Consider the following 11,804-nt stretch of genomic DNA (forward strand, 5'->3'; position numbering starts at 1 on the left):
ATCACAGAGTGTGAGGATCTGATGGGACGACTCTCGGTCTCAGAAACATCCGAGGCTTTTTCATTTACTCTCCACAACCTGACCCACTCGGACTCTGGCCTGTACCAACATGTGTGCCGTAGCGAGGGCGAAGTCATGTATGAGGAAACCGTCAGCCTGACTGTTTGTGCTGCAGTTAGTATGAAAGTAGTAAAAGGTCGACAAACATCAGACATCCATTGTGAAGGAGCAGGCGGCAGTGTGGCGGTTGAGTGGATCAGATATGAGTTCAGGTTTGGAAAAGACAAACAGTCGAGGGTTTTAAGCAACAGAACGACTCTGGAGGTGGACAGTATAAGAGACAGCTTCATGGACGTGAAGAACACATCAGTTCTTCACGTGTCCGACGTCACATTTTACACGTTATACATCTGCCTGGTGATGAACCAACAGCAGTGTGTGAGCAGCCACTCTGCACATCTGTTCAAGCTACCAACGCTAATCTACCGCCCAGTGGGAGAGCCGGCTGTGCTGCATTGCGCCTTCGCTGGTTCAGTCCCGGTTTGGTGGAAGCTGGAAAATTATTCCAACACTGACCTCGAAGTCGGGCGAAACCACTCGCTGGTGTTTCCATTGCTGACGTTAAACGATTCAGGCTGGTACGGCTGTGGCGGGCCCAACATAAACGAGCGGTACTTGCTTGTGGTGTGCCCAAAGTTTGGCCCGCCTGCCCTGGAGGTCTTCTCGGAGGGTGATAACGTCACTCTCGGATGTGCTCAGTGGACGTCACAGGCGTGGTTTGAGTGGTTCAGGAAGTCGATCCAAACAGGAGAGAAAGTCGTTCACATCAATGAAACACAGGAGGGCACAACAAACCAACCCAATAACAGCCTGGTGCTCATCAACACCTCAGCGCAGGACGCAGGAGAGTATATGTGTGCAGTGTTGGACTCACATCAGCGCTGCCTGTCATCATCGACGACTCTGCTGGTCTACAGAGAGCCCTTTGGAGTTTACTCCACCTTCTACAGAGTCAGGTGGATGCTGCTCAGCGGCCTGCAGCTGATGCTTTGTGCTGTTGTCGTCTGCGTGATGCAGAAAACCAGGAGAGGAGAGCAGCTTCACGCTGCAGCACACACTTAATGTGGTTATCACTGCCCATCATTATTATTGCTATTATTGTCATCTTTTTTTTAACTTTTTTTTTGTTTCTTGATACTCAGACGTGTTTTTCTTCACATATATGTGATGTGAATTTGATTTCATCCATATATTATTTTTTTCTCTGTCGGAGTTGTTAAAGTCTAATTTTAAATAATCTTCTGTTTGTGCCAGTTTTCAAATCTGAATCCTTCTGAGGTGTTGGAGGAAACATCGTGGCCTCATTCAGCAGACGCTTCATATTACGGATGTGGTTTTTGTTTGGGATCAGTATATCAGGCTTGACGACTGTAATAGTGTATATGTTGGTGTGAGCCAGGCTCTGCTCTCTCATATTCAGCTTGTTCAGCGTGCTGCAGCCGACTCTTCACAGTCACTCATAAACACCACCACATTTCCCCAGTTTTGGCTCGTTTACGCTTCCTGTACGTTATAGAACTGATTTTAAGATTTTATTGCTTGTTTAAATGGATTAGCTCTGCCTCTCTGATCTTCTAACTAAAAATACTCAGAACTATGAGGTCAGCCGATAAGTTGCTTCTGACTGAAGCAGACTAAACGTTGGAGGAGGCCAGGCCTTTGGGATTGCTGCGCCCAAACTTTGGAATAGTCTGCCTCTCCAACACTCGATTTCTTTAAAACCCGTCTGAAAACTCATATTTACTCACCTGCTTTTAATTGTGACTGAGTTTTTCTTTTGTTCTCTATGTGTGTTAGTTCTACGTTTTACTTTGTACAGCACTTTGGTCAACCTGTGTTGTTTTTAAATGTGCTTATCAATAAATTCATTGATTAAAAAAATTGGTTTATTTCATAACAGGATTCTGGACAGAGGGTATCACTAAACTAGGTTTGTACTAAGCTTTCATTTCTATAATAATGTTTATTTTGACCTTCAAATGCAGGAAAAAAATACGTCTGTCATGCAGAACATGTAACAAAGCTGTCACATAGTTTAATAATATGGTTTATGATTCATTTCACCTTAACTTACGATAGATAGATGACCTGATAGAAACTATTTTAAGGCCCGGTGTTCAGCTTCTATTTACTGCGCACGGGTGTGTAAATCATGCAGGTAAATATCCGAGCAGTTTCCTGAACATGTAAAGTGACGGGGATGAAAGACGGAGCGAGGACACAGAGCTGAACTACACTGCAGCACATTTCAACACCAAGTGTTCTCAACATAGAGCTCCTGGTCTGTACTCACATGACAGCATCACTTCACGTCCATGATGGAAATCTCTGTTCCACCACATCCTGAAGGAGCTGACGGAGGCCTGGTGCCTGTGGAGGCTGAACTCCCTGGAAACCGGTCTGAGATGATTTGAACAGGCATCGTGTCATCCTGCATGGTAAAATTATTACAGATGAAATCATTAGAAACCATCTCCAGCTGCAACATTAACGTGATATACTCATGAATAATTATGTAACAGTAAAATATGACAAAGTTTTGGATACTTTAAGTTCATTTTGTGCTGCTTATTGAGCAGAATTTCGAGCGTACAGGCTGCACATTTCTCCTCTGCAGTTATTTCAGAACAAATTTGTGTCTGACTGGCTGAAACCCAAACGAGCTGCTAAGAAATCTCTGTTTACTAAAATAAGTCTTCATTAGAGCAGCTGTTTAATGTCAGGGAGGTGCAGCTCAAGGTAAACAGACAGCATTCGCATGAGAGGGAAGAAAAACTTGCAGCCCAACGTGATGTGACAGGTAGAGATGCCTTACAAGGTCAGACAAATCACCCTCAGGACCCTGACAACCGCATCAGCCCCCACACAGTCATTTACTGCAGTCACCTATCACCCTTTTACATAATATGCAGTGAAGTAATGACGCTCGGATAGCGGTTATTTCTGACCAGAAAGGCATAAATAGGCTTTCTGAATGACGTCTAGTAGGCTGATAAGCTTCATGCTGGCCCTCAGGCGAGGCCTCCCGGCAGCCGCCGCTCATTACCGCCTCGCTCGGGTTAAGCCACGGATCCACCTCTGCCTCTCCTCCCAATTACTCCTCCATCCAGTGCTGGCAAACCCAGAGGAGGAGGCCAGGCTGACATGCCGCCTGGCTGCAGAGGGCCTCTAATCACACCAGAGCAGAGGTGAAGCCTGTGCAAACACTCCTGTTCTGGAGGAGATTCATTATAACTGCAGCTCAGAGGCTCCGGACAATTAAGTGCTGAGGTTAATTTTCCATATGATTCTGAATTTAGCAGCAGTTAATTAATCAGAAATTGCTGAATTAATCATTTGATCATTTACAGGCGTGATTCTTATACAGAAACTCTTTAAAGTGACTAAAACCTGCAGCCATTCAAATAAGACTGTATAAAAAAGATGAACCACTGTGGGTTGTATTCCTGGAGCCAGAGCCGACCATATTTACACTGTACGGCACACAGAACTGCTCATTAGTGTTAATTAACAGACTAATGAAACTCAAGGCAGTGGTAGTGAAGCCTTGCACATAGAGCCACCTGTCAATCAAAGTGACCATGAGGCCTGTTACAAAGGTTAGCACTTGACAAAATCCCCACTGTGCTGTTGTTAGGCAGGAAGTTATCCACAGAGACACAACCTGTTCTTGTATCAGCTGTGAACATCGGTGTTTATGGGGACCGACTCACTGCTGGAGCCTCAAGTGGATGTTAGAGGAACTGCAGCTTTTTCCTTAGAGTCATTTAATTATGTTAAACTTTTTACATGCTTTTAACTATAATTTGTTTAGATTGTTTTTTACTAAAAATGTATTTTATTTTTGATTTTTGGGAGGATTTAAATTTTCATTTCTTTGTATTTCATGTACATTTTTGCCTTTTCAGACTTTGTATTACCAGCTGATTTTTTATTTACATTACTTTTATTTTTTTATTCATGTTACTTTTTTATTCTTTTATTGCATTTTTATTTATTTACCATCAGCTCAGTCATATATTGCTTTTTTATTATTTGTTTTGTCATATTGAATAAATTTTATTGTTAAAGGTTGTGTTTAATGTTTAATGGCCTGGTGCTCATCAATGAGAGCATGAGGGTGGGAATGGATGTTTGTGTCTGTGTGTGCCTGTATGTCTGTGTCTATATGTCAGGTTGGGTATCAGACGCCACCTCTCTATGGACATCTCAGGCCCTCCAAGGTTTGGAGGCCTATCTCCCCCTACCACCACTTCCCCTGCCAGTGGCGGACCCCCTCAGACATCGGTGCGTTGGTGGTTCTTTGTGTCTGGGGATGGGCGTCCAGGTACACACCGGCTCACTCCTTGGTGGCCGCTTATCGGGACCTGGAGCCTGGGGTTCGCTCGGGCCACTTCGGAGGTGGGGTGCCCCCGGCCTCTTGGCCTGGGGCTCGGTCACTCAGGCACGGCTGGCTGCCGGCGGAGCTCACGGGCGCGTCACTGCAACTCCCCCTGGCTTCTGCTCCGCGGCTGCTGAGTGAGCCCTCATCTGGGACTCTCCTCAGCTCTTTCTGGGACAGTGGTGCGGCTGCCCCTCTGTTGGTCTTCCTTGGTCTCTTGTGTTCTGGGGGCCTCTGGATGTCTGGAGTTTTGATCTCCTCCATACCTGCTTCACGCCCTGGAGGACGGGGCTGTGGCCCCCCCACACCCTCTAGCAGATCATTACATGAAGGAACCTTTTAAAAAACAAAAAACAAGCGCGTCCATGCTCACAGGTGTACACACGGGTGATCACACCCACAAACTACACCCTTTTTGGCTCCTACCTCAAAGCACACTGTGTTCTGTTGATCTTATGTGCTGCACAATAATGTTTAATATTTAGTATTTACTGTCATATTCCCATATATCATTGTGATGTTGTTTATTCTATTACTCTTGTTCTCTTCTGCTTGCTTTCTTTTTTCTTTCTCAGCAGGTGATCCAGGTGATTGATATATGCATTTTTTTCTTTTTTTTTTTCCTGCTCATTCTGTTGGTTTTTGTCTTTTGCCCTTCTCCCCCGTCCCTCTTCTCAGCTGTTTCTCTTTCCCTCTTTCTTTCTCCCCTTCTTTCCTCCAGTCAAGTCTGTCCCATATTCAGTAAGTGAAAATAAAATAAACAATAAAAGGTGAATCAAATGGACCATTACGGCAAGGCTGGGATGGTCAATTTGGTAAAGTCAATCCGTTGGGCATCTTTCTTTGCCTTTAGACAACAATTCTGATGCAAAAGAGCCAAACGGGACAGGCAAAAAAAAAAATGTTTAATGGCTTTTTTTCTGATCTCATCCTTTAAACCCAAACAGAAATAAGCTGCAGATGTTTGCGTGGATAAGTCAGGATGCAGGAATGTTTTTACCCGAAATTTGTTGTAGGAGAAATTTTGAGAGTTTATTCAATCATGCTTTTAAAATGTAAAATACTGGATTTTAATGAAAGGATAAAGGAGCTACATAAATCTGCCTGATTTTACTTTCCTCTGATTTCCACAGAAATGTAAGAACCTCACACTTTGTCTTCAGCACTGAACACATCTGTGGGACGTGGGTATTGTTTGTACACTCGTATTGTATCCCATCAGAATAAACACCGGCCCCTCTGTGTTGCAGGGTTTTATTCCTCAGGTCGATGGCGTGAAGCTGCGGCTCGCTGAGCGTCATCAGCGATGCAGCAGGCAGTCAGCACGCCTGTCCATCAAACCCGGTCACCGGGGAGCTCCACCTGTGTGCTGCTGACAGACAGGGAGCAGCATGCAGATGAAACAAACACCCCCTCTCTCTCCACGCTCTGCCTGCTGCCTCACAGGGAGCAAGGCGGTATGAATTATTCACACACAAACACACACATAAGGTGCTCCACTGCAGAAGGTCACAAGGTTTTTAGAGTTTAATATTTATAACGTAGGAAAGAAATTTTAAAACAGACTGAGAATGATATAAGAACAGCAGCTTCTGACCCTTTTTTCAACAGATTTTATAAACTAATAATAAAGTAATAATAAAATATTTTAACATTCATATTCACTATATAATAATAAAGAACAGAAAATTTATTACAGCATATTATTACATCATAGATAAACTGTAAAATAACAGAAACTTTTTTTTTTTTAACTATGCATTGATTTTCCTGCGCTCCCAGCCCTCACTGAGCAAGAGGTGAGGTTCATCCTGGACAGGTGACAGAGACAGACAGACATTCATGCATGGCTAACTTACACTCACCAGTTAACCCATGCACAGCTTACAAGTGTGGGAGGAAGCCAGAGTACCCAGAGAGAACATATTAGAACCAGGAACCTGGTCCCAACCACCAGTCACAATCAGAATAAAGAGGGTGTTCTCAGCAACAACAGGCCATACTTCCTTAAGACGGCACAATGATACAGCTCATCTAATGAGACTTGCTGTCCACCTGTGATTGTTTTACAGCTGTTCAGTTTGCCACAGTAAGGCTGAGACGTTGAAAACAAGGATCTTTTTAATCAAGATGACTTAAACTCTCTCCAAAACTCCAAAGCCTCCTAACATCCTAGTAAGAAATGATCTCTGACTGGAGAAACACTATGACCTGTTAATGAAAGTTTGTTTTCGCCTGGAACTAAAACCGGCCGGTAGGGGGCGATAACGAACGTTTATGTCAGTTTTTCTGACAGCAGGGAGCAACCCCTCCACCCCCCCACCCCCAAAAAATAAAATAAATAAAAATCCAAATCCAGAAGAAGAAGAACCTCCATTGAGTAGTTTTACTGGTAGAGCCAGCGCAGTGTCTTACTGTAGGTGGAAATTTCACCTGTTGAAGCAGCAATGGCTTCAATTCAACATCTGAGAGAGTTTATCAGGGACAGACTGACGGCTGCTGCTGAAGATATCTTCTCAGAGTTTGAAAAAACCATCGTCCAGTACGAGCGTCAGCGCGAACTGCAGGACATCACCTGGAACCCCGTGTTAAAGCTCCAGCGGACAGGTGAGTCAGACTGTGCGACTGGAGTGTGTTTGAACCCAGAGAGAGAGAGGGAGGGGGAGAGCTAACAGCCAGCAGCGGACGGGCAGAGAGGCTAACGGACGAAGACCTGAGAGCGCGAAGAACAAACTAGAAGCTCGTGTCAGGCACACATATGTACAGCAGCATCACCAGAACACGTTACTGTACGAAAAAAGGCTCGTTATTGATTTTTATTCTTTCAAAATTTTCCCGCCGTTTGTTGAAAAATCCGTTAAAGTGAACGGGAAGGCCAGAGTAACCAGACACACAAGTTTAATGAAAAACATCAGCTTCCACCTGCCCACGCGCGCACACTTTTCACTCTACAGCCACCATTTAACAATCAAATCGTAGGAAAATGTGTTTTCTTTCCAACAACGTCTCCATCAAAGCCAACAGGTGTATGCTTTCTTAGACTGGAGGCGTTTGAACAAGAGGAGTGCTTTCCCAATGCCCAGTTAACGACTAATAATTTCATGAAGGTTTTTAGAGAAAACGCAGAACACCCTGTTTTTCTCTCGCTCCCCCGGCCACACTTTTAACACCAGGCCTACTAGAATGTACATCAGTGTAGAAGAGCTTCTTGGGATTCTCACACTTTTTAAATCAGCCTGACATGATTTATTGTTTGGATTTTATGAGTCGTTTTGTGATAGCAGTACCAATCCCATTTCACAGGCAGTTGGCCTATGCCATCACCATGGCAACACAACTGCTCTCCTCTGACACAGGTGCATGTCATTATCTGATTGGCTGATTTGGATCTGCTGCCTATCTTTCGGTGATTGGCTGAAATATTTATCCTGTTTCACCTCAAATCACTGGGCAGCTGATGAAGCACATCATGTGTGCCACTTTTATAGGTACACCTGCTTCCTCGGTCACTTTATTAAGTACACCAGTGCACAGGGTCACTCCTGGCAACTTTACTAGGAACATCCATTGCCACTTTATTAGGTATAGTACTGTGATAGCCAACCACTTTTTAGGGCCCATCTTCTTTCGACTTTTGTACCCAACCTGCTTATCTCCAATCTTTCAGCAGCAAGCCACAGACCATGTCCAGCACCAGCAACAATCCTACTGCAGATTCTGCAGAAATCTCCAGAAATTCTTGTATTTACATTTAGAGCTCTAAATGAACAAGCTTCCGACTGTTTATCTCACTTTCTTATGAAACACGATGCTGCTCACAGTCTTTGTTCCTCCTTTGAGTCGGAGCCTTTCTCCAGCCTCTGGGACCACTGCTCTGGAAGAATCTCCCACTGTATGGACTCAGTTAAAAGTCTTTTTGCTTCGCGAGGTTTTCTGTTGTGCTTCTCATTGATATAATGGTTATCTGTTTTCTTGGTTTTGCATTCCTGTTAACTGTATTTCTCGTTGTTTTTAATTATTGTGTTGTGCAGCATTAGTGACTCCGTGTCTGTGAAAACACTTTATTAATAACCGTTACTTACTGTTTCATAACTAAATATTGGTAATTAGTGTATCTGCAGTTAATACTGTGGATCCGTTGGGGTGAGCCATATGTCTAAATGTCCAAGTCATGATCCAAACATGGTCATCATAAACCGAAGAACAGTTTTTACATCTATTCTGGAAAAATAATGTGTGTGCTGGCTTTGACTGCTTGGTAACACAACTATCTAGACAGTGCACTTAGGCATGGAAGAAATGACCTGCTGAAGTTCAAACAGAGATACTATTAGCATGAGGAAGAGACCTGGATGGTCTGACTGTTTCACAACTCCAGATCTGCATCTCTAAATACACAAAAGCTTGACCTTAATTGAGATGAACTACAGCAGCAGAAAAGCACACCAGGTGGTGTTGTGATGATATAGGAGATATTTTCTTGGCACACTTTAGGCCTTTTAAGACCAAGAGGGCATTTTTAGGCACCATCACTTATGTAATGTACAGTAGATGTTTTTCTGCCCTTACATGAGTAACCTGTGTTTCTGTTCTTTGTCCCAGCAGATCTTGCACAGGAGCACGTCGGCGTTCAGACGGAGATTTTCACAGACCAGCATGTCTGTGACCAGGAGAGGAATTCCAGTCGGGGCCAGGAGGACCTGAAGGCTCCACAGATTAAAGTGGAAGAAAAGGAAGTCTGCATCAATCAGGAAGGAGGGCAGTTTGCACTGAAGCAGGAGAATGATGCTATTATGATGACACCAACTTGTGAAGAAAGTGAACCACAACCAGAAAGTGACCAGCCCCTCTCTAACAGTTCTGATATTTTCATGTTTGTTAATTCCACATCCAAAGAAACATTAGAAGTTATTAATAAGAGCGCTGACAATGAGGTAGAACTCAACCATCAGCACAGACGTCTGGACAGCACCTGGAACCCCGTGGTGAAGCTCTACAGGATAGGTGCGTCTTTTTAACACCACAAAAAAACATACACATAGATGTAAATCAGATAGGCTAACGGGGCTAACACAGCTAACTCTGAGTGCTAATAGCATCAGACTGTTTCAATCAATCTGTCAGTCAATCAAGGCTTTATTCGCCACGTGCAGGTTGCCCTGCAGTGAAATAGGACCCCCCCCCCCGACCTTACACACACAACACAGACATCATATGGGGATGCAGGTCGCAGATCGGTAGCGTTACAGAAAAAAACACTGAAATTTACACTACAATGGGAAAGTACAAGAGGAAAAAAAGAGACCTCTACTGATGCTGGGCTCCTGGGAGGACAGCATGAGAACAGGAAACAAAAAAACTCCTCTGCACAAAAAAGCACATAAATGTCCACAACACAACATTATGGAACACGTGACCAGCCACAGGGTCGGGTGGGGGGTGAGGAGTCATCCGAAGCAAACACAGCAGCCATCCTGCCCAGCGCTACCATCCAGCGCGGGCTCAGACCCGCCGTGTTCCCAGGAGGGAACAAGCATCGAAGGCGTTTGGAAAGAGAGGGGGGGATGCATGGAATGGGAAGGAACAGACTAAACACAGTCGTTATCAGGGTGTTTTTGTCGCCTCCAGCCTTGCGACCGCAGCTGGCGCCGAAGGGGGTATCCGTTTTAGAGAACAGACTGTGAGAGAGTGTTCCAGGGAAAAGTAATACAAAAAAATACGAGACTAGACAAGGACATAAGAGGCTAAGCAGGGAAGCTGAGGGGGAGGAGGAGAGGAGAAAAGTGCGACCGCCTTCGTCAAGAGCAGGAAAAAAAAAGTTTGAAGGGGTTAAGTTTGAAATAAAATCTATCTGATTATTAGGACACCAACCGACCTCTTTACCATCAGGAAAGCCAACAACGAGCTAGACTCTGTAATTTGTACTTCTGCATCCACACAAATACTTGTTTGTTTCTACTAATTCTAAAAAAAAAAAAACCTGTTATTTTTAGTCATAATGGTGAGAGTTAAACACCATGTCTTATTCTGAGTCAGAGTTTGGCGTAATCAACATGAAAGCATGGATCCATCCTGCCTTTTATCGGTGGGTCAGGCTGTTGGTGGTGTGAAGGTGTGGGGGATAGTTTCTTGGCACACTTTGGGCTTCTCAGTACCAGCTGAGCATCGGTTAAACACCGCAGCCTACCTGAGGACTGACGCTGACCCAGTCTGTCCCTTTATCAGCTCAGTGTGCTGATGTGATGTAAAAATGGACCAAAATCTAATAAAGAATTAAAGTAGTTCTGAAGGCAAAACGGGGTTAGCAGGGTGTAACTAATGAAGTGGCAGGTAAGTATATTTGCAGACGTGCTCCTAAATAGTCGCATGCGTCCAGTTTTAATCTCAGATATGAGTGAAACACTTGCGCTGTTGAGTTCTGCATGACTGACTTTTTCCTCTTCAGCCTGTTTGCTTCATGTGTTGAATCATAAACATGATTGGTGGAAACACGTTAACAGCCCAGCAGCTACCTAACAAGTTACCTGACATATTTACTTAGTGGCCTCGGGGCCATCATCGTGTCATACCTGTAACAGTTTACCTGCTCGTGAGAAGTTTTCCGTCATCTCATTAGTAACCTGTGGTTTGTTCCTGCAGATTTGCCACAGCAGCATGTCTGTGATGACAAGGAGATTCTCACAGACCAGCAGGTCTTTAACCAGGAATGGAACTTCAGCCCAGACCAGAAGGACCCGGAGCCTCCACAGATTACAGAGGAGCAGGCAGCAGTCGCTCTCAGTCACCAGGGAGAGCAGCTCGTACAGAATGAGGAGACTGACGCTGTTACGGTTCAGCCATGTTTGGGTCCTCCTGCCCATGAGCAGCCAAACACGGCCCCTGTTAAAGTCATTGATCTCAGCACAGATTCTGATTTGGCTCTGAAAACCAAAACCTTCACAGGTGAGAAGCTGTATCGCTGCAACACCTGTGGAAAAACACTGAAAACCGTGTCCTCGTTTAAAAGGCATAACGCCAGACACACAGGGGAGAGACCGTACACTCGCAACAGCTGTGGGAGAAAATCTAAAGGCTTGAGAGCTTTAAAAGGGCACGTGAAAACACAGCTGATCAGAAGCTCGTGTGTAACACCTGTGGGAAAAGGTACAAAAAGGAAATAACATTAAAACTTCACATGCAATGTCACACAGGTAAGAAGACAAAGGCCTGAAACATCTGCTGGAAAAACTGCCCGTGAAATGAGGCTTGATGGGAAAAAGTACGAATTTGTACAGGTTCACATGTGAGATGGTTCAATAAAATCTTGTTTTTGTTCTGTGTGAGGCTGCATGGTCATTTCTAGGCTGTGAAATTTCACATCCAT

At 44.4% G+C, this 11,804-nt stretch overlaps 1 protein-coding gene across 3 annotated transcripts; it reads left to right on the plus strand.

Annotated features, from left to right (window-relative positions):
• Positions 1-6,773: 6,773 nt before the first annotated feature.
• On the plus strand, positions 6,774-11,760 carry LOC146552903 (uncharacterized). 3 transcript variants are annotated; one of them, XM_085254356.1, is made up of 3 exons: positions 6,774-7,048; positions 9,047-9,445; positions 11,081-11,760. In XM_085254356.1, the coding sequence occupies exons 1-3, from the start codon at positions 6,889-6,891 to the stop codon at positions 11,599-11,601; spliced, it is 1,080 nt and encodes a 359-aa protein (XP_085110482.1). In that variant the 5' UTR covers positions 6,774-6,888; the 3' UTR covers positions 11,602-11,760. The 3 variants fall into 3 exon arrangements, with proteins under 3 accessions (XP_085110482.1, XP_085110484.1, XP_085110483.1); XM_085254358.1 differs by lacking the exon at positions 6,774-7,048 and adding an exon at positions 7,084-7,230; XM_085254357.1 differs by lacking the exon at positions 6,774-7,048 and adding an exon at positions 7,091-7,242.
• The last annotated feature ends 44 nt before the right edge of the window (positions 11,761-11,804 follow it).

The sequence above is a fragment of the Mchenga conophoros genome, linkage group LG18 (genome assembly GCF_057382185.1).
Source record: "Mchenga conophoros isolate Kocher_MC1m ecotype Shallow Benthic linkage group LG18, M_conophoros_male_GT1.1, whole genome shotgun sequence".
NCBI classification, from domain to species: domain Eukaryota; kingdom Metazoa; phylum Chordata; class Actinopteri; order Cichliformes; family Cichlidae; genus Mchenga; species Mchenga conophoros.